Source organism: Anabas testudineus, chromosome 19 (assembly GCF_900324465.2).
Source record: "Anabas testudineus chromosome 19, fAnaTes1.2, whole genome shotgun sequence".
In the NCBI taxonomy this organism is placed as follows: Eukaryota; Metazoa; Chordata; class Actinopteri; order Anabantiformes; family Anabantidae; genus Anabas; species Anabas testudineus.
In genome coordinates, this window is record NC_046628.1 from 16,437,222 (window position 1) to 16,463,846 (window position 26,625).

General features: G+C 40.6%; 1 protein-coding gene across 7 annotated transcripts in view; it reads left to right on the forward strand.

Annotated features, from left to right (window-relative positions):
- Nucleotides 1–26,625, forward strand: part of zgc:114120 (uncharacterized protein LOC619267 homolog) — a 78,582-nt gene that overhangs the window by 36,679 nt on the left and 15,278 nt on the right. For 6 of the 7 annotated variants that reach the window (XM_026352240.1, XM_026352241.1, XM_026352244.1 and 3 more), the window contains 10 exons: nt 919–945; nt 14,064–14,265; nt 16,687–16,816; nt 17,468–17,639; nt 20,832–21,760; nt 22,257–22,346; nt 22,802–22,842; nt 24,585–24,745; nt 24,895–25,070; nt 25,635–25,765. In XM_026352240.1, the coding sequence (XP_026208025.1) occupies nt 919–945; nt 14,064–14,265; nt 16,687–16,816; nt 17,468–17,639; nt 20,832–21,760; nt 22,257–22,346; nt 22,802–22,842; nt 24,585–24,745; nt 24,895–25,070; nt 25,635–25,765 (2,059 nt within the window). The remainder of the gene's footprint in view (nt 1–918; nt 946–14,063; nt 14,266–16,686; nt 16,817–17,467; nt 17,640–20,831; nt 21,761–22,256; nt 22,347–22,801; nt 22,843–24,584; nt 24,746–24,894; nt 25,071–25,634; nt 25,766–26,625) is intronic. The other variant, XM_026352243.1, reaches the window with a different exon arrangement.

Here is a 26,625-nt window from a genome sequence, read left to right on the forward strand (position 1 = left end):
TAAATCTGATTTGTTGGTGTCAGGGAGACAGCAGGAGAAAGAAGTGGAATTTCTGCAACAAGGTCGACGTGTGGTTTTATTCTTCATTTCAGAACAATACAATTGATGCCTGGCTGTGATAGGTGTACTGATGGAAGAGGATGATGATTAGAAACAACCAAAACACATTCAGAACAAATAGACATTTGTTGTTACTTTTACACATAAAGTGACCATTAGAGGATGTTGGAACAAATTACTGAGCACAGGTACAGGCTCGACAGCTTGTATCTTGAAGAGTCAGAAGTATGTTGACCTTAAAGTTAACTTCTTCCCAGATGACGTGAAAATGGCAGCTTCCTAATCCGGTGTCTGTGTGTTGCTTTAATCCTGCTCCTGGGTCAACGCCAGCAACTCGGCATCTAGGGAGAGTGTGGGGCTGAATTCAGGAGCTGTCTGGACCTACATCATTAGTGTCTGTGTGTGAAGTCACTGTAAACATTTGATTAATTGCTGAGAAGCAATTACAAGCAATTAAAGAACTATTATGATGGCATTGAAGGACAGTGCAAGTTAATCTAGCTATCATCACAATAATTAGCACATCATTTTCGTACCGAACCTAATGTACAAAACAGGGATTTTATTGGTTTGTTTGCTTAAGTTGAGTTGTGCTCATTTTAAACAAAGTAACTGAGGAATAATGAAGCATATTATACTTGCTGCATTAAAATAATGAAAACTTTAAATCACATTTGGTGGTTTGACCAATTTCAGTTTTTCTGTTCTGGTTCTGTCTGTTTTGTTTGTTTGTTTTTTGGTGCAGTTTTGCAGCTCGACAACATGACAAAATGTCTCACACTGTCCTTTTTTCCCCTCTTTTTCCCTCCCCTGTCCCTTTTCTGTCTCCTTTGCTCTTTGTTTTTTGCTCGCCCCCAGCAACAACCAAACTACTGGAGCTTCAAGGTCAGTGCCAATATTGTGTTTGTGTTTTCAGTGTAAATCTCTTCCTCTGTGTGGATTCGTCTCTAATGGGATAACTTTTCATTGTGTCTTTGCATGCCTCTTCACCATTGCACTTAGTGTTGTTCACATGCTGGCGCACACTATCCTGTTTAACTCTCTTGTACTGCTTGCTGTGTTTCTTTGGCATCAAGTAAACAGAACTCTTGAATAGAAACAGATTGATCAGTCGCAGGCAGGAAAAAAACTTGTGTTGCCACTTAATCAGGCACATGAGGTTTGTCTTCGTCTGAGTACAGTCACTTACAACTCAGTACCACCATTTTCCAAATTAATTTAGGTACTTGTGGTATGATTGTTATAATTATTAAATGCAACACACTAGTTACCTGCAGTACGATGTAGAATTGTCCAGGTGCTGTGTGAAGTACAGTATCTTTGCTGGTTAGAACTTGTATTTCTGCTCCTGTGTATAAGGGTTCAAAACTCATTGTAGGCGTAGACCTGAGATGCTTTCAGGAACTCTAACAGTAAATTTCTTACAGCACCAGCAGACGGTCAAAGTTTTCACTTATCCTTCTGTCATATCCTTTTCCCATAGCGCTTCCATGAGGTTGACATTTGTGGTTTTGAGTTAATTGTCTCCACAGCTCCCAGATGAATTGTGATGACTTATGTGACCCACTTACTTTTCATGTACCATGAAACTGTATTTGTGTCTCTAGACGCCACATGTGCTTGCTATGCAGCATTAGTCTAAGTCAAGCACATCACGCAATAGGTGTGAAGTTGATGGTTATTATTTGATTAGCTAAAGAAGAGCTTGTCTCGGCTGTAGTAATGGAGACAGATGTGAAGGTGCTGTGTGTGTGTGTGTGTGTGTGTGTCAGTGGTGAAAGATTATTCATGCCCTCTTATTTCTTAAGGGAATATTAATGTAATCTGCACAGTATTACACACTTTACCTAGTGACAGAAAATATGGGAGATGAGATTAGTCATCATGAAGCAAAAACCATGAGCCAAATTTAAGCCCCCGCTGTTACAAACACATGGTTTGCCTCCAGGATTTTTGAACCATTTGGATACTTCTGAAAGTGTGCCCACACTAAATGCCACCATCGAAATAAAGCCTCATTTTCAGTTGGAGTCAATTTTTACCAAGCACACTGGCAACGTTGTGATGTAAATAGTGTTGAAATGTGAAATGCACAAGTGAATCTGAAAATGTGGAGCCATTAGTGGCCATCAGTCACCGCCAGCTTCATGCTCTCTCTCTTATTAGTTTGTAGCTATGGCTCTAGCTCTCTCAGCTGGTTTCACGTTTCCAAGCTGAGGAACTTGATCCTCATTATCTGAAAAATAAACACACAAAGAGAAATTCTTAGCAGGCAGTTTCGGACCAGATTAATCAATCTGGGCTCTTTCGGTTGTTTTATATATGCATGTGAGAACAATGGGCCTGGTTCATCAATATCTTAAATATTTTTTAAACTAAGTTTTATTTTCTGCTTTTCTGCATAAATTGATCGTGAAATGTGATCTGATCTTGAACCAAAGAAAAAAAAAAATCACAACTATCAACAATCGGCATATTTCTAAGCAGATAAAACATAAACGGTCACAATCTCTCGTGTCTTTTTTGAAAACACCCATTAAACATAAAGAGTGATAGTAGAAAAAGTGAGTGAAACGGTGTTTAAATACTTTGGACCATTCTTCCTTACAGAACTGCTTCAGCTCAGACATACTCTTGGGACATTTGGTGTCAAATTGATGATTGTTGAATGAATTCATACCCCATCATCTCTACTGGGTTGAGGCCTAGGTCTTCTCAGCTTCTACTGAGTTTCAGCTTACAGACAGCCACCCTCTTGGACACCTTGATAAACTTGGGAATTCATTGTCCCCTCCACGATGACAAACAGTCCAGGCCCCGAGCAGCAAAGGAGGCCCAAATCATGACACTCCCTCCACCGTACTTCATCGTTGGGATGAAGTTTAATATTGGTTGTATTAGTGCTGTGTCTTCTCTCCCAAAACAACATTTCAGCACATCTGAAGTTTGCCAGAGGCTTTCTTGACAAGAAAAGATTTGTGGACTGATGATGCACAAATTCCTTAAGAATGCTTCGTTAATGAGGCCCAATGCTATTTAAATTTCAGTGTGAACTAATTAATCTCACCAACGCTGCTGCTAATGTGGGCACAGTCTTTCAGGAGGAGCTGAAGTGTGATTTATTAAGTCAGGACGTAGTTCTACCAATTACTGGGAAGAACCTATCTGTTTGGCAGTTGTTGTTCTCTGTGGTATAATGAGCGTCTGAGGTCATGTGGTTATGTTTGAAAGATGAGCATTTAAAAAAAAAAAAAAAGAAAATGTTCTTAGCAAATGGTTCATATTGGTTCAGAATATGTGGGACACATGTTGAAGGTTTTTCAACAGGCACAACTCTCAGATATAAGTGAGATTTAAAATCTTTTCACATTCTAAACTTACTAAGAGAAAAGTAAAAGAAGTAACTGGTCCTGTAATTTACATTTAAAATCCAAAGCTAATAAACATTAATTGGAAAACAGGTCATACCACCTAAAATTCAAATGTCTGTTACCCTATCAGTTTGACAAACTAATTTGAGAATGTCGAGAGCAACAAAAGGCTGTAATGTATTATTAACTCTGGCCTGAATACATTATGCTCATTGAGCAAACCTCTTTGACTCTTATTGCATTGGATCCTGTGGAGAACTGCCCTGTAGTGCATATGCTAACCTAAGCACTTGCAGCAGCTTACAGCATCTTAACCATAAAATTACTTGATATTCTGAATCTCTCTGTGCATACCTATTGCTGATCCAGCGAATATAACCTGCTAAAGGATTTTCTGAAACTGAACAACAGAGAAGCTGCAGCTTTAGAATTAAATGGGGTGTAAAGTGTCTGCTATATTTTACAGTATTTAAAAATCCTATGATATTAAAATGTCAGTGGATAAGGGTGATATTGTATTTCTCATTGTCAGTAAATCCCATGAAAATACAAAAACTATGAACTGATATATTAACATACTGCCACTGTATATAAGCCTCATATTTTAATCACAAAGCTTCTTTGTTGAGGGTATGTTTTCATTTTTAATAGTCTTTTAATAGCATAGATTTTTTTTCTACCCCCACTTTAGAGGAGTGTTTTTTGAAAATGTTTTTTAAATGTGATTCTTAGCAAAAACTAGAACACTGTTCTAGATCACAGAAGTAAAAGTTGTGTATGGATAAATAGGTGTTTTGCCTTTGTAGACTCATTCTTAATGTCTTTTATTGACATGATCTTAGCTCAAAGTTCTTCTATTTAATCATATAGTTTAAAGTACACTTCACATCCTGCCTTACTCCTCAGCAGGCTACAACACAAACTCAGTCTGCAGAAGTTCTATTCTTTGTACCATTGTGCACCTTCAGCGTAGCAGCTGAGCAGGGCTTATCCTAACATATATCGCACCAGTAGCAGCTTCAACTCGCTCTCAAGTTGAGAGATTCAATTGTTTAAATAACTAAAAAAAAAAAAAAAAAGAAAAAGAAATCCTGGATTTTAGTTTGACACCTTCATCATGTCATCACCTTCATTCACTGCAAAGTTCCTGTTCCTGTTTTCCATCATCACCAGCTCTTTAAATATTTATGTTGTCAGTAGTTGTAGCTGAGAGCCACAGACACGGTCGGGATCTTTGTGTTATCATGGGATTTGTTGGTAACAAGAAAAATATAGAATAACACCAGTTTTATCCCTTAACTCTGACAAAATATAATGTAACAAATGCTGATTTCAGCAGTATGGACTGTACAAATGGTACAATAATAAATGAATGAAAAACCCTGTTATTTTATAATATACAGTATCATGGTCCTTCCATATTTTTGTGTTGTCTTCCCTTTTGTCATGTCCAGCAGCAGCTGCAGCTCTCACTACATTTCCCTCATCTGTTTAGCTGGTGACAAACACATATGCTCTGTCTTTTTTTCCTGTCTTTCCCCTATTTGTTGCTGGTCTGCAGCTCCTGCAGGATTGGTTATCGCTCTTTCCTTTCAGGGAGTCGGGGAGTTTTGCCTCCTCTTCTGATGCAATAGAAACCCCTGCAGCAGTGCACTGCTGTGCTCATGTGTGTGAGGGTGTGTATGTGTTTAATAGTCCCCCACTGGTCCCCTTTGATGTTTCCTTGGTTTGCCAGCTCACTAAATGCATACACAAGAAAGGGTGATACTCCCACTGTAAAAACACATCAGAGATTAGCAGACACTTAATGTTAGATGCAAGCACCCACACATTTCCGTCCACACATACTGTACCCTTGCAGTGATCATGGGAACTGTAAATATGGATGAAGTGTGCATATATTACACACTTTTCAAGATGACTCACGCATTTCACCCCATATCGTCGAACTAAACAGACAGTGGGAATTGTCAGCTTGTCCATATTGGTGAACATGGATTCAAACACCAGACTGCGACTGCTGCTGCTACTGACACTGTCAAAAACACAATGGAGCAGAGAGCTGTATAATTCTCTCCTTTTCATTGCTCCCAGCCTCCCTTATACAAATATGCTCCATTTTACTTTCTCTTGTGCTCGTGTCTTTCTGTTTGGAGTGGCTAAAGTAATCATGGCTTATTGTCTTCTCTCTTCGCCTCAATGTTGAATTTGGAGAAATGTACCACACTGTGGGCTCAGACAGGGGAGGGCGATCCTATTGAAGCTGCCTGCAGCATTCCAGTTATTAAGCAGCTATCTTCATTTCTGAGGGAATTATAACGGAGCCTATTGGTTGAGGGATTTTTCTTCTGCTTCTAAAGGTAACCATAGTGACAAAGCAGAGGAAGTAGTTCATGTCATTCAGGATGCAATACTATGCAGTGCCTATAAAAAGTATTCACCCCCTTGGAAGTTTCATCCTTTTATTGACATTATAAATCTATATATCATGCTTAATAAAAGTAGCCGACTTTGACCAAAAATCAGAAAAATGCCTCATTAATGTCAAAGTGAAAACTGGTTTCTACAAAGTAATGCCAATTAAATAAAAATGTGTAGGGTGAAATCAGCGTTTGCATTAATATTCACCCCCTTTAAAATGACTTTGGTGCTAGTAGTCCCACAATTGGTGAAATTGGGATCACCTGAGTGCAGTATAAAGACACTGGTGTCTGGAAGGTCCAGTCACTGGTTATTCAATATTCCTGGCTACCATTACACCATGAAGACAAAAGAACACTTAGAGGACACGTCACGGAAAAGCATAAGTCAGGGGATGGATACAAAAAATCTCCAAGCCACTAAACATCTCCCAGAGTTCAGTGAAATCCATCATCAAGAAATGATAGGAATATGGCACATGTCTAAATCTGCCTGGAACAGACCGTCCACACAAACTGAGTGATCGTGCAAGAAGGAGACTAGTGAGAGAGACCACTAACACACCGATAACTACTCTGAGGGAGTTACAAGCTTCAGTAACTGAAATAGGAGAGACTGTACATACAATAACTGTTGCTCGGGTTCTTCGCCAGTCAAAGTTTTATGGGAGAGTGGCAAGGAGAAAGACACAAGAAGAACATTCACGTTAAATCACGACTTCCATGGTCCAGTAGAAGATGGTTCTCTCTTTGATCAAATCACATATCATTGATGTACATTAATGTAGAGTTCAAGCCCCTACATAGAACCATGTGGAATACCACATTTAATCAGAATCTCATGAATCTGAATTTGAATCTGAATTAATAATCTATTTTTAATGCTGTTGTAATTGCTATTGTAATTTCTTCCATTTTATATTTCAGTGCTAATAAATGAAAATAGACATCACCTGCCTGAGGTGATCAGGCTGAGAGGTTCATAGCTGAGGGACTTGGTCTGCAAAGACCCTGTTTGGGAAGATTAGTATGGTCCTGGGGGGGAGGGAGAAGCTCAGGCTGTGATGAGGCTTAAAGCTTAAAAACAAGCAGTAAAATCTAAAAATCGATCGACCAGTTAAAAGGCAGTAATGATTGGTGTGATGTGGTCTCTTCTCTGGTGAATTGTCATCTGAATCTGCAGCTCACCTCAGCTCTATGGACCTTTTTATCCTGACTTGTAACCTAATGTTAATGTGTCAGGAGGATGCTGCTTAAGTTCTGTCCCACAGCTCTCATGGATCTGATTTTAGCTGTAGCAGATGCTTTTAGAGAAAACAGCTCTGTAAACTGAACATGCTCAACAGCAGACAGACACAGACTAATTGGTGGAAGCTTCAGCAGCTAAATACCCAAAATTTTTTATCTCAGAAGGTGGTAGAGGCCAAACATGGAGGGTGAATACTGGGAAGACACCCAGCTGCAAGTGATTGATAATGTTTTGGTGACAAAATGCTTGGTTATAGTGTCTGAGCTTCACATCAGTGTTGTTCACGTTTGGTTTCTGCTTACAGATGCACGTTACAGTCAGACGTCCTGTTTGGTTTACTAAAGGTTGGATTCAGCAGTACAGTTACTATAAATATATAAAACTATAAATATAAATAATACTTCAGCTATCGTACAGTCTAAGTGTGGAGTCTCCTTAGTCTTTCCCAGGACAATGGTTTAGCAATGAGTCAGGCGTTGTGTGGAGAACAGTTGTCATCTTTGATTGTGCGCTACTGATGGGGGAATATCAAAAAACCTATGAATGTTGATACAAGGTGCTTTCTTTTTCTGCTAGTTCACAGATAGTAGCTGTGTTTTTCTTTTGTTTGGCATATTTGTTTTTATGGGATAGTTGACAGTCAAGATGGAAACGGGAAGCCGGGGCAGAGACGATGATGACATGCAAGGTTATGTGCTATGTACCTTAACCATTTGAGTACCAGACTTCCTCACGTCACTGTCTTCCATTGGTGGTTTTACCCTGCAGCGGTTTTTGTAATAGTTTTTAATGAAGGTGAAATGTTGTTGTTTTTGCATTAATGTACTGCATAAAAACATCCTGTCTGACTGGTGCTTAAGGGCCGTCAGACCTGCTGAACTCAGGGGGACTCCACAGGTTGACTGGGTGGCAGCTGCTGCCCGAAGTATTAATCAGTGTCTGAGTAATAACATTCTCACTGATGCTGCATTTACATGTGCAGTAGCTTCATTAAGCTTAAATACTTAGAACTTTGACACAATATACCACTACCAGTTAGGACATGTCCTAAACATTTGAGCCTTAAATGGGATTAACCCTGTTTTGCACATTAGAAAACAGGTGTAAACTACATTGTTAAACATGTGTTCATGTCTAAATGTGCAGCATATTATTTTTATCATAACCGTGAAGTAAAAATTACATCATGATTGCTTTGAATAGACGATACAATCCTTGTGTGGTGAGCTAGAAAAGTAATTAGTTTCACAAGAGCTGTTTAAATCTAGCTAGATATACCAGCACCGCATGATATCTGAGTGTCATTGTTCAATAAGAAATAGATACTGCAAACGGAAAAACACAGCATCACACCATTTGTTTATGTGATACTACTGTGTTGATTTACAGTATTGATTATGTCATTAAGTTCATGTGCTGTTTGTTTTTATGCCTCTGTCTGTTCCTGTCCCTGACTGATAACAATTTTCACCAGATGTGATTTAAAACTACAACATCTAGTGTTTGAGCAAATTTAGTTCTATTATCACACTATTATTATTTATTATTATTATTATGTATTACACTGAAAGGAAAGTCTAAGTAATATTTGAGCGTCATTAAGTCATGGTATTTTACAATCCTATTTTACAATGATGTGAGGTAACAAACAGCACATTGCATTCTGGGATTGATGGGTTCCAAAGCCAGCTGCTGTTATTAGTGGTAGAAGCCCGGCTTAATTTGTATCGGCGTCCCACCATCCAGTAGCCATCTGTGTGTCTGTCAGCAGGACAAAGGGGCCCAGCTGGGTCACAGCAGAACTTTACTGCACAAACATAGTATTCATGTCGGCAATACAATAATAAAAATGGTCGTCTGCAAACATCCATAAACAAACTTTAGCAGAATGTTTGGTTTTAATGAATTTGTGAAACTTCTGGGAGCTTTACAAGAAGCTTGTCTGAGTTTCACGTTTTACAGTATGAAGAGAATGTTACCAGGGCATTTTCTATACACAGAGGCATCTCCAGACTACCCCTGCCATATTCGTCCCAGCGAGCTAGCTCAACGCTAACCCATTCAGGCAACTGCTTTTGTTGCCCTTGAACTGTTTGGCTGTTGATATGATGCTCTGTGGAAAATCGTTATTCCCCAATCTGACTCAGAAGAGCGGGAGTGTTTTCCATTGCTAAAAGGCTTAGGAGGCCGATTGCTGCAGTGTTCCCCGACTGGCACTGTGCTGAGGCACGTGGCCAGAATCACTTATTGACACTTCACTGCCATCTGCCAAGACTGAAAGGTTTGCTTAGCAGCAGGCTACACATTAATAAGGCTGGAAGCAGTAAATGAAATAAAGATGAAAGACACTTATCTTTCATTGTTGGCTGTATGTCTGGAGAAATATAGAGATGAAAGGGAAGTGAATGTGCATTTAGACTTTAGATGTGGCCAAACAAGATATTTGGTGTTTGTTCTAAGGTTGCACACATCCAGTCAAGGTCAAACCCAGACTCCAATAACTGCACAAAGTCTATAAAATGTGTGAAGCTCCTAGAGCCATGCCTCACTAGTTCATCAGGGGATATCTGGGCAGGGAAGTGAACAAGCAATGCCCTGCTCTCACTTAAAAACAACCCTTGAGGAGGATAATTAACCCATAGCTGCTCCTGTGGAGCTGCTCTGTGGGAAATGGAACAAGACTGTGGCTAAATCGTGTCATGTGTGCTCTTCGCCTCCTTCACCTGCCTGTTCTCCCTCAGGCTGCTGTTGTAAGGATGTGTGGTCGCGTCATTTAGCCACAGCTGCATTGTACAAGTCATTTCAGAGGATGTGACAAAATACAGGTTGTTTGTAAGATTGTACATCTTCAAATGTTATGGTCTCACTGGAAAGGAATTCCACGGTATGCAGGCATAATGTCCGTGAAATCTCAAAGGTCAGCGGTGTGGCAGCTGTTTGTAAGAGGGCACGGTACAGCTGCACAGCTGCTTCGTCAGTCAAAGCCATGTGCATTAGCTGGTGGGAAATTCTGGTCAATCAGTGTTTCAGCGAAGTGTGCTGTTACAGAGCTGATATCCAGGTTTAAGAGGAGCTGGTTAAGCTAAAGGGTAAATAGGGAAGCTGTTTTCTTGCTTTCAGGCTTTTAAAGATGCTCGAAGTAGAGGTAAGTTATGATGCTGAATATTTTATATCGCATACGGATTTTAATAAAATCTGCTAGTTTTTTTTTTTCTTAACTGCACATGGTCAGAACAGGAAAAACCCTTCTGATCATATGTATATTATAATATGATAAAATATAACCACAGTTTTTATTCATCTCCATTTTAAAATGTTTGGTCACATCTGTGGGTTGAAGCTAAAGTTGTGATTATAATCAGGACTGGAACAGCTCTGCCAGACGGGATGATGCTGTATTCCTGTCTGATGAAGCTGCGTTTGTGGTATGCCGCCAGCTGTTTAATTGTTATGGAATAAAAGGAAAATTACTAGTTGAGTAAAAGCTCATGATGTTAGGCTAGCTGGTGTTAATTTCATTTACTATACGTCAAATTACATCCACAGAACAAACCATGGATGTAATCTTTTAATAGTATTATGTGATGCTTATTTTAAAATGTCCCAGAGCCTGAAATGTTGATTTACAGTCATTATGAAATAATAATAGCTGTTACTTCACCATCTGCATGGTGACACATGAATAAAACCTGGCAGTTCTATTCTTGACTTTAAGCAGAAACGTGGCTTACACATTTCTTTTCATCGTCTTCCCTCATTGATTAAAATTCAGTTTCTCCATGTAGAAACCCATCGACTCTACATTTGAGGCTTGTGTGACTGATCTGAACTCATGAAATTCATGGAATCCCTCATGCAGGAAAATATAAACTGACATTTTCCTGACTGACTGTATTTGCTCAGTTCTCACTCTGCACACTTTGTAGCAGCAGGTTCGTTTCAAATCTTTTATGCAGCCCATTCTTTGGTATGATGACAGAGAGAGTGTACCTTTCACTGTCAATACACACTGGAGATTGTAAAGTCAAACACAGACGCAATACTCTACAGTCAACAATTGCATTTTGTGACTGAGTGTGGGTTGACTACAGGCTCCTAGACGTTATATTTTAACTTTAACATAGAGCTTCAACTATTAGTTGATAAGGTTAATTCAAAGAAAATGAACCTCCAGCTATTTTGATAATTTAATAATTGTGTGAATGTTTGCTCTGTTTCTTAGTTTTCTACATTTATTAACTGAGAACAATTGATCAGAATAACTAAGACATTTGAACACATCACCTCGTGTGATCACATATTTTAGTTTTTGTTAGGTTCAGGTGTAACAACTAATTTGTTTCATTGCCGATTGTCTTGTTACACTGTGGATCCAGAGGAATTCAGTCAGTCAGTCAATTGTCTAATCTTTAAAGTATTGAAACCAATAATCGACTAATCAGACTATTAATAGCACAATAGCAAAAACTATTGTTTTTTAAATTTAGCTCAAGGTTGTTAAAGGCATGTGCTGCAGACTGACAGAAAAAGAATAGACCACTGTTGGTGCCATTGTTTGACACAGCAACTGCCATTTTGGCGCTTGACACGAAAAGGGTCCAGTTAGATTTCTGTTCAGGTTCAGTGCTCATTTGATTCATGTGAGAAGGTTGTGACAAAGTTTAGTGTAGTCGTTAATTATGTGATTATATCAAACAATTTTCTGTTTGTCCATCATCCAACAAGTCACAGAAGCTTCAGATTAGTGCTTAATTGTGGCTGTGGGTTTTCAAACTGTGCATTGTTTTTAAAAACAAGAGTTTTAAAGTTAAAGTAAGACTAGTGTTGGTGTAATGTTGGGTAAACCTTCAATATCCAATAAGCAACAGGACACACATTAGAACAGTGAATGTTCCATGAAGTTTTAACAGCAGTGCTTAGAAGTAGTTTCTCATTGTTCATTGTTACTAGCAGTAATATTTGATGAAACAAGCATATTTTGTGTTTCCGTCTCATGGATTTACTCAAACTACAACCTCTCACCACATTAATCAGAGTGATATTATAGTTTAGAGAGTGGTTTTCCAGTCTGCTCTCTGTAAACCTTTCTTTCAAGATGTTCACGATTATTTAGGGTTTTATTTTATGGTATTACAAGATAAACCACTTTTCATCATTCACATGAAACACAAGCTGAATATAATAGAGACAAGGAACATTTGGGCTTTTAATCTCCTGAATGTAAAAACTTGTATCCTGAGGAAGATCTGTTTTGAAAGGATGCTCCTCAATCTGTGAAAACAGCACTTAACAGAATTTCAACACGACTCAGAGCTGATTTCTTTAAAGCGTGAATCTTCATTTGTTTGAAATTTCCATATTTGACTCTTTTTCAGACGTCTCTGCCACATTTTCTCATTTTTCTAGCTCTCTCGAGACAGTTTAATTTTCACCTTGGTCATGACAGTGCATCGAATTGTAGGAATTAAATCATTGTACAAGTGGTTGTCATGACTTATCTCTGCAGTTACTCTGATATTACAGCTGCATCATTCCTGTTGTGAGAGCACAAAGAGGAGGAGGCTCACTCAGAGACCCTGCGATAAGGTTTATTGACCATTACTGTGGAAAATAAAACAGCAGTGTTAAACAGGCAGCCAAGCTTTTCTCTTTTAACCCGAGGAAAAGGTCCTCTGCAGCAAGAGGGAATTTATTTCTTCACCCCTCTTTGAGTTTCTCTTTTCTTCTTTACGTACTGCTCTTCCTCTAAACTCTATTTTAATTATGTGTCTCACTGTTGAACACAAACTCTAATGGCTGCTGGATTCTTTTCTGCTGTTGAAGGCAGAAGGTGTGCGGCGTGTGGCTGACGAGCGCGCTCCGAGGACATAAATCTCCAAACATATGAGCGGCAGCACACATAATCTATCCGGCTGTTCTGTGTGTGGGTGCATGTGGATGGTCAAAACCCCAAGAGATAATTCTAGGCCACAAATTGTATATGTGCATGTGTGAGTCTGCAGTGCATTAAAATCTTAATATTTATTTCTTTTGACATGATTGGGTGTGCTTCCTACTTGTCTGTGTACACATGCATGGCTGGCTGCCATGCTTGCGTGCTCTTGGCTTGTTGCAGCCTCAAGTCAAACAGCACCCATATAGTGCTTGTGAAGACTAAGCAAAGATGCACAAGGCAACCGGAGCTGGCTTCACACAGCACTGTGGGAGCTCATTACTGTATTCTTTGGGCTGGAAAATGTCTGTCAGTAAGGATTCATTAAAAGCCAACCTGCTGCAGCAGCTCCTGCTACTGCTGTAATGAGGGGTCCTTCACAATTTGGGCTCCCTAGCGGTTCAGATTGGACAGGTGAAATATCACGGGTAATCTGCGTTACAGATGGGAGCAGTAGAGATCTAGTTTGGCTTTTGTTGTGGTCATTAGCATTACAACGCTCATGTTTGCTCAGCTCTTTATGGAACAGTTGAAACCAGCTCAATGTAGTCTGCTGTGGGCCCCAGTGCTTTCTAGCAGCTGCAGAGTAACATGAATGAATTTTGTCTTTCTTACGCCTCTTAAGGTCAGGTTTTCTTATCATTTGTCCACAATGTAGTCTGCCCTTTCATTGAAGCCTTGTTCAGTAGCTTTTTCCCACTGTCATTAATACAGGTGGACTATTGTCAGTTTGGATGTGGTTATCTTTGGATTCAGCTTTCTTTGTCTTCAGCCTCTGCTGGTAGACGATGATGTAACAGCTGCTGCGTCTGAAGTCAACAGTTTACTTTGTCTGTGCCTGTTTGCTTAAAGTTTGCTGTTACAACTGCTCTTCTGTTTCTTTGCATGGATTTCCTCAGGACATTTGTTTTGCTTTTGTTTGTTATGTACTGTATATCCACCACAGCAGAAATGCATGTCTCTCCATCATCTGTTTTTTTCTTGATCTGTGCCTCTTTTCGTCACCTAATGTCTTATTGTGTGTCTCACAGACTCGCACACCTCGCGTGACACGACTCAGCCCAACACAGCCAGCTCTTGCTGACCAGGCCAGCAGAGTATCCTTTGCGTCAGCTGAAAATCTGGAAACCATGTCTGAGCCTGATATCCCCATCGGCTTTAACCGGATGAACCGGCTTCGCCAGAGCCTGCCGCTGGCCCGCTCGTCCAGCCAGGCCAAGCTTCGAGCACCAGGTCAGTTCACTGCCTTCGAGAAAAATCTACACTCTGTGTAACCCTTCATATTCTATATAGTAGATAAACACACAAAAAAGTTAGATGGCAAAGCTTTTTAAAATTGTACGTGCACATTTGCTGTGCATGAAAAATTATTTTCTCCACAGAAAGATAATGTGACATGGTTCAACATTATATGACAGGACTAAAAATCGGCTACAGTGAAATATTGAAATTTTATTAGTTTCACATCCCCAACTCGTGCAATAGGATTTGTAGTGTGCTCAGTTTGGAATCCAGGTTAATCCACTCAGTCTGCAGGTTGAATAATTATATTTACTTCCTTCTTTGTATTTAGATATTTTCTTTAAACATTATTTTATTAATTAACATATCTGGAAGTTCGGTCATGCCAACTGGACTTCCCTTTAATTTGTTCAGTACTTTCATTTATGACCAAATACTTACATAACTAATCACTTTCCGATCAGCTTCTGCTGCTTTCTGTGTTTTATGCCAATAGATACTAGTGGTGTGAACCTTCGAACATGTTACGATGACATTAGCATTTATTTAATTATTTGTTAATTTGACAGGGACCTTACTGATAAACATAGTTACATACAGGAAAAGTAGTGCAACAGGCATGAATAGAGAATCTGTTGGAATCCATGGAGGTTTTATATCTGGAAAACTTTCTCACAGCCAGGAAAAGTAGCTTTAATCGTCAAGATCTCACTACAGTGTAAAGTCTTTAGAGTGAGCGGGAGTGTGCAGACAGGACTGGCACAGAATCAGTGCTTTATCCACTTCAGATTATTCAACCATGTTGCAGTTAAAGATCAGATTTCTGACGATTGTTGACTTTGAACCTATTTCAGAAGTCAGTTGATATTTCTGGGGCTTATTGCTTTAACCAGTAGCTTTCCCTAAACCTAACCATCAGTTTCTTAGTATCCATCTAATACTGTAGCTACTACTTCCTCCTGAGTTTGACAGGCTGTCATCTTTGACTACAACCAGATTTTACTGGATGGATCTGATAGCATCGCTGTGGACTCTTTGTCTTGTTCCTTATTACAGCTTACCTACAAATATGAGACATTCTACTGCAGGTTAACCTACCTGCAGAGGAGCGAGGCTATAAATCCATCACTAATATCTGTTCACATCATGTTTTCATTTTAAAATCTAGAAGGACTGAGTTTGTAAATATGAGCCTGTATGTCTGCACAGTGATGCTGTGACTTGATAAGTCACTAACATTTAGTGGTTTTGACTAGAATGCCCTTCCTCACAGAGTTCATCCACAGGTCAACCCCAGTTAACGTAATCTCTTCACTCTAATGTGTGGGCTTTGATTACTGGGGTGAGTCTGTTGATTGACAAGTTGAATCAGTCGCACACTAGACCTGCCCACACATCTGAACTATTAATGTTGTCTGATGTTTTTGACAAGCCGTAGTAATCAAGATGCATGACATGCGACTGTCCTCTCGCAGTGAGTGACGTATGTGAGTTGACTGAAGCATCAAGTGTTCAATCTAGAAAACCTAGTGCAGCCCCCTGAGTGTCAAGTGAAAGTCAGACTTTGCTCCACTGCCTATAGGAACTCTGAATATAAACAGAGCTGTCTCATGTTTCCAAATGATGTGGCCAAGCTACCTGTCATGTTTGATTAATGACTTTGGCAGCAAGCAAAATCATCTGCTCCCTAAAGGTACTTATCTACTGCAGCATATGGGGAGGAGGGTGAGTTATTCACCAGCATGTATGGAAGATTTGTGCTGTTTGAATGGTTGTATAACTCTCTTCTTTAGAACGTGTCACACTGTTAATTTTACTTTTCTACACTTAATGATTTGAAGTGGTGAGAACACACTTTCCAGCCAAAGTTAGGGCGATAATTATTATTCAGGTGGGAGAAATATCAAGGCAGAGAGGACAGTGATTGTTTTTTAAACTGAATGAGAAATGTTACTGGTTAAAAGAAGAAGAATTTCCTGGTTGGTCTTTGGCTTCTTTCATTAGAAACACAAAGCGTTGTTTCTAAACAGGTGATTTCTGCGATGTACCTATATTTGGATTGGTTTAGATGGTTCCACCAACAGTTTTATTAGTTTTAGTTTAGTTTTTGATATTTGTATGTCGTCTTGTCTTAATTAGCAAATTAGCACAAAAGCAAAATGAAGTGAGTAAGAATAGAATTTTTGCCTTAGCCACTGTACAGTAACTGAAGAATTATTATTCATTATCATTTATCGATTATACAGAATACTCACGTCCTTTCTTATGTTATATTAAATTATTGTTGTGCCCAGAGGCCCCCTGAATTTGTTCCTCCTCACTATTTATCTTCATTATCAACTCTACACTTCATTATCCCCATTTCATCTGTTGTGGATCTCCCTCATTGCTCCTCCCCATCCATAAATGCAGGGATCTTGTTCCTCCAGCTTGGGGAGGAGACTCGCAGGGTGCACCTGACCCATGAGCTGACCAGCCTGGATACTCTGAGGGCTCTCATTGTGCACATGTTCCCCCAGAGGCTCACCATGGCCATGCTCAGGTACGTTGGTCTGCTGTAGATGTGTATCGATCCATTTAGATGGTATCTAACTTCAACAGGGCTTTGTTCACGCTTCATTTAGGGAACGTTTTCATTTGGTGACAAGGTGAACTGTTAGTGACACGTTGCAATGTCATTCAGTCAGCTATAAATTTAAAACAAATGAAGAATAAAAGTAAAGAAGTGAAACATAAAGAGAAAAAGAAAAACGTGAAAAGGTCACTTTGAGGCTACTAGTGGACTAAACATTTTGTTTATAGAATCAAAGCGTAAAAATCACATTAAAATAACAAGTCTCCTGCCTGATGCTAGAAAATATAAACTACTCGATTTTGAACCAGACTTTTGTTCAGTTATAGATTTTCTGGATCATCTGCACTGAAGCTGCTCGGTAATATGTACAGTTCATTGTTATTGTCAGCAGAACTCTTTACTCCAAATCACTGAATATTACTTTTCAAGTTCAATATCAGAGTACGTCCAGTTCATTCTCTCATTATAAGCAGTATTAGACCTTCTAGATCCCCTCGCAGCTTAGAAATGAATGCACATCACTGGTTATTAGCAGGTAATAGGTGCTGAAATTGTCTGTTCATGGACTATTTATCAGTGTTTTGGTCTTTGTTTGTTTTGATGACTATTGATGTCCAGGTCTCCCAGCACTGCTCTGCTGATCAAAGATGAAACCCGTAATGTCTTTTATGAGCTGGAGGACCCTCGGGACGTTCAGGACCGCTGCGTAATTAAGATTTACTGCAAAGAGCCCATCTATGGCACCTACCCAGGACACCACAACCCACACCTGGCAAACGGAGACCTGCGGGTAGGTGTTGTCTGTATGAAAGTGACTCACTTTGTCCTTTGTGTGAGTGGAAAGATATATTTTTTGGCACAAATGAACAAAATGTCCAACCTCAGAAGAAAATTGTGACTTTTCTTCCACATTAGTTTATTGTAGCACCAAGACAGAGATCCTTCTTCTTTCTTCTAGTCACCTTTTCTTTTATTACCAGTTAATTCTCTGTGCAGCTGGCTCATGACTCATAGATTATGGAGAAAGACACACTCTTGTCTTTTTCTGGCAGTGACACATAGCAGCCAACTAAATCATCCCACAAATAATTTATTTCGTAATTGTCCTCTTTTAAAATTGTTATATATTCCCCTTTGCGTCAGTATCTGTCTCCCACGTAACACAGATGTTATTTCTGTGTTTACAAACATACATAATGTGTCCAAGTGTTAGTTATTCTCATCCCTTCTGAGAGTGAGTCATGTGACCTTACTCCAGATCTACTGTAGTTGGACCAGTGCCACCTCTTCACATCACTGGTGCTGACTCGGCTGGATGACCAAAGACTATAAAACAACGTACACTCTCTGCTAACGTGACTAAGAATATTGTTGGGTCCACATTTGGGTTGTTGTTTAGGTATTTGGGAAAGGATGCAAGAAAACTGTTATTTACATTATGGTTGTGACTTGTGTGTTGTTCAGCGCAACAATAGTTAGTCCAGCTGCTCAGCTGGAACACATACCCTGAGGCACATGTGTCGCACCAACTTTAATCCAAGAGCAGCTATTGCAGCCGGTAAAATGAATCTGTAATCTGAGCAGCAGTGGTTTACACATTCATCGTTTTTGTGTTGATGACGACTTTGAAGCATGTTTAATTGAGTTACAGCTGCAGTCCTGGACTTAAACATGATCTGAAGCTGCAGTGTTGTCTCACACTCAGCTCCTGGCCTGTATTACCAAGCAGCTGCTCAGCTGTGGAGACTAGCAGATAGCATTAGATTAAATAACTCAAGATCTATTAAATGATGCAGAGTAATCTTTTCTCCCTTTACTACTTTATCTACTACCTGACACACTGGACCTATTTCACCTCCTTCATACATCACTTACTCACCTGGACACTGGGAATTATGGAAAATTATGTTGATATGCTGTTTGTTGACTACAGTTCATTCAACTCTCTCCCTACATTCCTGCTAACAATTCAAAGTCATTGCACATTTCTACTTGTTGCACACTTCCTGGTAACTTGCACGTTGCATAACATATTGTAAATTTTGATCTTAAAGTTCTTTATCTTGTATATTTTTCTTTTTTTTTTTTTTAGGTCCTTGTACTTTTAGTCGGGCAGTCGTTTAAGAATTTCACTGCCTCATCATACTGTGTATGACTGTGTATGTGACAAATAACTATAATAATAAAATTTGAATTTGTTGTACCCCCATTACCTGTAACATTCCTCCTGTTCAGCAGCTTATTGATGAGCCACTATGGGATTAATCTTAATTTATCAGTCAGCTGCTGGCAAAAATAAATGTGGCATCAGCCTGATTAGCATGATCATTAATGCTTTATGCATTTGGTTACAGCTGGAGCAGAATAAACCTCTGCCAATAGACGGTGCCTAATGGTATTTGGTTTTGGAGTACAAGACCTTGCATTTTGTTGCCGTCTAATTACACTGTGATTATGGAAATGAGAAAGCAGTAATTTAGTGTCAGAGAATGCTGCTTTTAGAGAATAAAATAAATTATAAACCTGATAAATTACATTACAGGAAAGTAGCTATGCTGTGCAGAAATTCACTGTGAAAATGTATCTGCATGTTAAATAGCTGAAATGAAGTGTTGTCGACAGCAGGACATTTTTGACACAGTTGCTGTTTTTGCTGCCATCAATCAAACACCGTTAAGCTTTTTGTTTACATGCCCGTGTGTGTGATTGTTTCTGTGCCTGTTGGTGTGCATGATTCACAACTGCCTGCTAATGTTTTGGAGGTCAACTATTCTGTCTCCCTCATGGGATCAGTTGCTGCCTTCAGCTTGTGCACAGCTCTGAAATCTTCCTAGCATTTTATAGCCTTATCAAACCAGCAGGCTTACCTTGAGTTTTATGTGTGTGGTACATTGGCTGCTTCTTCTGCTGCCAAGGTGAATGACTAGGACGTGTGTGTGCGTGAGTGTGAGTTTATTGAACCCAGGCCAGCAGAGCCAAGATTACTCCCTGATTGCAGACCACAAAGGCATAACTAGGATCACTGAAGTCCATTGAAGCCTGTGAGTGGAGGACAGATCATGGTTAAGCATCAGATTGATTGGCAGATTTTCCACAGCGGGAGAACGGCATGCTTTGAAAGTCGCCAAGGGACCAACCTTTTGGCAGTTTACCTGAGAAAGATGTCTTTGACTTCAGGGGGTCTTGTAGGTGGAAAGAAACCCCTGAATGTCTTCAGCGTGGTTAAAGGATGGTGTCGATACGAAGCGGTTGCTAAGATACAAGATAGAAGATGATGGCACTAGAGTCATTAGTCTGCTGTGAGGCTGTCCACGGGGTGTTGTTGGAAGAGGCCTAAGGGTTATTATGTGGAAATATTGGTTTTTCAATTTGCATCGTCTCCAGGAGCCTTGTGCGTCATGAGCAATTACCAAGTTGTCTCCTTTTGTGTTTCCTTGCTGTATCTATTATTCTTGGCTGATACCTTCCAACACAGGGCTTTTGACTTACACAGCACTATGCTGCTGCTCCCAGCTTAATTTGCCTTTCACTCTGACATTTAGGATTGATGCCAAAAGATAATCTCTGAGCTCCCTATATCATTTAGCTATCAAGTCCAACTTAAAATGCACTTCAAGGGCAAATTAGTCTTTCCTGTTTATCTTGAAACAGCATCTATGTGCTGCTGCACAATGTTACAGTAAACATATCAAATGTACAAATATAAGTATAGTTTTACAAATAAGACAAACATTATGCTGGTTCATTTCCAAGTTTTTGATTTATCCCCAAATTGGTCTTTTTTTATTATTATTATTATTATTATTATTATTATTATTATTATTTCTTACTATGACCGATTGTCATTAGTGAACTAGTGCAGGCCTCTGATGTGGTATTTTTCTAAATTAAAACTAGAGAATTTTTCAGTTGGGTTTGGTTTCCCACTCTGCAGTGCTGGATATCTTCCCAGAGCTGTTTCTGTTTCTGTATTTGCTCATAGAGGGAGATGGTCTATGCTCCTCAGGACTCTCCACCCAACCGACGCCTCAGCAACCCACCCATGTCTTCCCAGCATTCATCCTCCTCTGCCTCACCTCCTCAAGGCTCGCCGGCCCGTGCCCGCCTCCTCTACAGCGGGGGCAGGCCTTCATCCTACGCTGGGCCACCACACCACACCCACTCCCTGCCTCACCCACACTCCCAGTCCCACCACTCCTCTCCCCACCAGCAACCACAGCTCCACCAGCCCCACCACACCCAGGCTGCCTTCTGCGCCTCCTCCAGTGCCATCCTGGAGCGCAGGGATGTGAAGCCCGATGATGAGGTGGGTGGATCTAGGAGCATGGTGCTGCTGCGGGGCGATGATCGCGGTGGAGGGGGGATTTACGCGGACCCCTATTCTCTGGGCCCAGACACAAGCCGACTGAGTCTCGCAGGAGGGCCTCACTCCCCTCTTCCAGCCAGAGCCGACCCCTATGGCTCCTTGTATCGACGAGGAGGAGGTGGGGGAGGAGGGGGTGCAGGGTCAGTGCGTACTCTCACCTCATATTCAGCGGCCGCTTTACAAGGAGAGCTGATGGAAAGTGGAGCCCTCTACAGGCCAGGGGGACCACTTTATAACGACGCCTACGCTGCTTCTATGTTGGCCATGGGGCTGCGGGTCCCACCCCCCTCCTCCCCACAGAAGATACCCGACATGAGGGATTCCTACGCTGGCCCCATGCCTGCTCGGGGCTCCCCTGGGAGGCAGAGTTTGAGAAGGGACTCTGTGACTTCCTCTGTGTTTGGGGACAGTCCCAAAGCTCGGGGCCAGGGTCCAGGAATAGGTCTCACCTCTGAGCAGCTCTGCTTGATGGCCAGTACTGCCGGGGACGGGGGAGGTGGAGGGGGCTTCAGTTCGTCTTTGTTGGGGAGCGAGACAGAGACCAGGTAGGACAGTCATGCATGCTGCTCTAAGTACAACTGATCTGAAGAGATTTATCCCTGAATCAGTTTAAATCTAACAGGAGACAAAAGTTTTGTTCAATAAAACAGGAACACGTCTGTCTGAAGCTAATACGAGGCTTCAGCTCTCTGTTGGACAAACCAGTGGATTTATCTTCGAAGAACAAATGTTTAATTTCAAACTCTGTGTTCCTGTCTTTAACACTTGGAGGAACACAAAACTCAGACTGCTGATTTATATTGATTATATTATCCAGGATCCTGGATTTTGTTCCACATCACTGACATTAAAAAGGCACTAGTGAAACATTTCCATGAGTATTGATGATGTAAATAAAATGACATTAATGACATTACTCACTCAACTGTCAATATGGATGCAGGGATAAAAAACTTTACAGTAAATGTAGCACAGAAAAGGAACAAAAGAATATAAGTATTATATTATGTTTTATTTCCTGCATCTTTGGTGTCTGACCAGGGAGCGAATGGAGGCCATGGAGAAGCAGATAGCCAGTCTGACGGGGCTGCTGCAGAGGGTTCTGAGCAGAGCGCCTGAGGCAGAAAGCCCGTAAGACTTCAACCCACTTTAAACTAAGGTTTTACACACTGAAAGTAATACGAGCATCTTTATTAATAATCACATCAGTTGTTTGTGTTACCACACTGCACATCAGATGACTCTTTCTGTGAATGTTTGGGCTCATTGTCCTGTTGTAGGATAGATTTGAGACTTATCAGATGTTTTTCATGATGGATAAAATGCATTTTAGTAAAAATCAACACTTTCTGGCTGCGACCTTCAGTGATATGAGAAAATGGTTATGATTCATGACTGAAATCTTAATTTATTACTCACTACTGTTGATCTCACAGGTCAGAGTCACATCCACCAGAAAACACATTCTGAATACAGCAGCAGACAGCACATATTTCCTACGGTTTCCTCCATGTATCAGGAGCTTCTCAGGGGCTGAGTTGATGCTGTGTTCTGGCTGTACGTACATTAACACTTGCTTCTTCCAGGGAGAAGATTGAGTCAGCCAGTGACTGCTCAGGAACCGACAGTAAGTGCTCACTACCTACAATTGGAAAAAAAGTCACTGCTCCCCACTGCTGCCTGTTTGCTCATAAATTGGCTCTACTGCTGCGATTTCATTTTCTCATATTTTGCATATTTCTTAAACGGCCTCACATGTGATCGTAATGGCTGACTGCAAGCTTCTTCATGCTGAATGCGTCAGCTTTTGCTTTTTCTTTTGCTTTTGCTGCTGGTGCTTCTTGTTTTAGCTGGACGACCTAAAAAGAAAGGTAGCTACTGTGTGTGTTCCTGAAGTGTCTGATACCTGTTCCCTCGTCTATCCCCTCTGCCTTGTTTCTCCTTTATCTGAATCCCTGCTAGTTTTAAGTGTGTCATTCTAACGGACTTATTCCTCTCAGCTGGTGTCCTTCACTCTCTCTGTGTTGTTTTGTGTAATAAATCATCAGAGTTGCATTAAATCGAAAAAGCATCTCACAGTAAAAGTCCTGTGAGCATTTCTAAGTGTTTGCATTCTTCAAATATAGTTTGCCACATGCACACCTGCAGTTTTGAAACATGAAACTGCTTCTGTCACAGAAGTAGAGATGAAACTTCAGTGTTTTAGAAAAGCTAAGTAAAAATAAAATGAATTTCTTTTGATGGAGTTCACTTTGAGCTGTGAAGTAGAGAAAGGAGGAGATGTGATTTTTAAATTAATGTTCTCTTATTATCTGATTCTGACTGGGAAAATTGATGTCATGTCAAATTCTAGATAAGACTGTTCTCTTAATACTTAAATTGGACTTTTCTTTGAAGTAGTTTTGTTTGTTGAACATTAAATTTTAGTCAAGCTTCAGACTTTCACTAACTTTAGGAACCTGTAACATACTTTTCTTTCTTCATACTTTTCAGGTGATGATCTTTTGCTTAACTGAGTAAACTGTTATCTGTGGACTGTTTTTGTCCTTGTAGTCAAAATAAACAGATTATTCTGTTTCCTCTGAAGTCACAGAAAGATATTTAGGTTATTTTGACACCCCCTCTGTGTCTCTCTTGGTCAGTTTTTAAGATGCACTCTGTAGCTTGCTGGAGGTTGTTGTCTTGTCTGGAGGTGTTGCACTAAGGTGTTGAAATGTCACTGTACTTTCAGAAAATGTGTTGAGCCAGGAGTCCAGCTTTTCATACTTTTAATTGACCCTTGAAATGCAACTCTTACAAAAACATATCGATTGTCATCTAATTACTTTCCCTTTGTCTTGTTCTGCATGATGTGTGTGACTCAGCACCCTAATTACTGTCAGAGCACGGCGTCTTTTGTCTTTCAAAGGATTATCTGAGTTGAACACACACACACTCACATATGAGCTGTACGGGGACTTTTTTTAATAATGAGACACAGTTTGTTTAGTGGAAGTGCTGTTTCTCCCCCTCTGACCTTGTTTGTCCCTTAATCCATCTCATGCCGTTTACAGTGTTCCATTTACGTAACACTGTAATCTCCATCCTTGACCTGCAGCACAGATAGACCTTGTCCTGAACTGCTGTGATTCTAAACCAATAGTCTGTATGCTGTCAGCCAGACAGTTTAATTTTTCTACTAGTTAGATTAATTAATTAATTGTGATTCAGACATTTGGGAACCTGGCTGAAGTCTTTTCCTCCTAAATGTTCATTAGAACCCACTGATGTGCGAATACTGTTTGGGGCAACGTCTATCAGCTTCTGTTTGCGCTAAAACCAGGTTGAGAGAAAGCTCTTTGTATTTAAATCAGACTTTTTGTTGGGCAGCTTTGACACCGTCTGCTCCCTTGGCCCTGATGCCACCTCCGCCCTCTGGCGCCAACCAGCCTGTGATGGTGTCCCGTCTGCAGATGCAGCTCCACCTACAAGGCCTGCAGCAGAACACCAACGCGCTGCGCAAACAGCTGTCGCAGCTGCGCAACATGCAGGTGTTTATGCGACTTATTTGTGCGCGTCCATATCGATACTAAACGGTTTAGTTCATTAGCTGCATTTAACTAAATCTAGTGCATTCATACAGCCACTTCACTTAAGAACACAGTTGAACATCCAGTAATCATGTGACGTGTTGTCCTAGCTGGAGAACCAGGATGCTGTCCTGTCCCTGCTGAGGCAGACGGAATCTGAGCTCAGTCTCATGATGCTGGACGCCATGCGCACACAGGAGGACCCGCTCCAGAGACAGCGCCTCCTAGTGGAAGAGGAGAGACTCAAATACCTCAACCAGGAGGAGCTGCTCATCCAGCAGCTGCAGTGAGTTCAGGGCACAATTGATTTATGTAACAAGCTCCGTAAAGAAATAGTCATTTGTCTTTGTACAGAGACGGTAGCGACTGCACACAGGAAATAGGAGAGATGCAAGACAAGTGCTGGATAATAAATGTGATCATCAAAATCACCAGAATGCAATAGTAGATCAAATAGTTTGATTAGTCAGAACATTTGAGAAGATTAACATTATGGAACTGTACAGATGAAAGACCATTTTCTTAGTTTGTTTTCTCTGTGTCTGTGTAGATGTGTGCTTGTGTGATTTTCCCCTTGTCAGACAGTGTCAGTAGTGACTGCAATTCCTAATTTGCAGTCTTTCCCCACTATATAGTGTTTTGACACTGATTCTGTTCAGTCAGTGCTGTGAAAAAGCTTCAGAAGTAAAGTCAGAGTTTGACGAGGAGACACGCAGCATGGTGAGAATGAGGCTCCAAACATAAAATGTCAACTGTCTGGGTAATGCTAGCACGTACTGTAGATGATGGATGTGACATTATCTGCTACATGAGGTGCTGAGTGATGAGAATGTGACCCGGTCCTCCACAGTGACCTGGAGAAGTCAGTGGAGGAGCTGCAGAGGAACTCGTCAGTCAATCACGGCCTGGTGACCGAGCAGGACGTGGAGCAGAAGAGCAAAGAGCTGAGGATGCTGGGGGAGACGCTCACTGAGCTCAAAAGTGAGTGTTATGATCTCCTGCAAGCGTCTGGAGATGGTGCTGTGATCACTGTGGCTTTTCAGTTGTTCATTTAGTTCCCCGAGACACTCATTGATGTCTCCCTTAGTCATTTTGCAAATTTGTTAAGCAGTCAGTATGTTTGCCTCTTCAGCTGCAGCTGTTGAGTAGACTTCCCTCTCTGACTCAGTGCTTTTATGCTTAAATTGCAGCATATTTAGGGGTAAATGGTTTCAAATAGTCCATCTCCTGCCAGGCGTATTCTCACTTTCGCTGCAGCATTAGAAAGCATGAGCACATATTTTATTTTTATTGTGAAAAGAAGAAAACCAACAAAGAACTGATCCCACTAACAAGTATTTTTGTGTATCTAAATCCTGATATCTTGTCCAAACCAAACATTTTACTGTCTGGGATACCCTCATTAAGTTCCTTGAGTGCCCAGACTTCCACATCCGTGGTGTTAATGTTAAAAATGCCAAGAAAAACTTCTAGTGATTACTGTAAATGTACCTAAATGCAGTACAGTACTTTTACCTGCTGAATATAATTAAAGTGGTGCTAGTGCTGAAGTTTTACAGTCTGAGTCTGAGATGAATATTTATGAATCTACTTTGACTTTAATTGATATCTGTGGAGTTCTGGTCGTAGCCCCTTGTCCTGCTACTCTCACCTGTGTACTTCTGCTCTCCATCTTGAATATTAATCAGTAACCCCAAAGCTCAAGAGTCTTGTTATAATAATGTGTAGCCTCCTCGTTAGCATGTCCCCGCTGGAGCCCATTAATGCAACACTGTGCTCTGACTCATTGATTGGCAAGTGGACAGTTTTCAGGACAGCTGAGTGTCCAACATTTCAAAAAG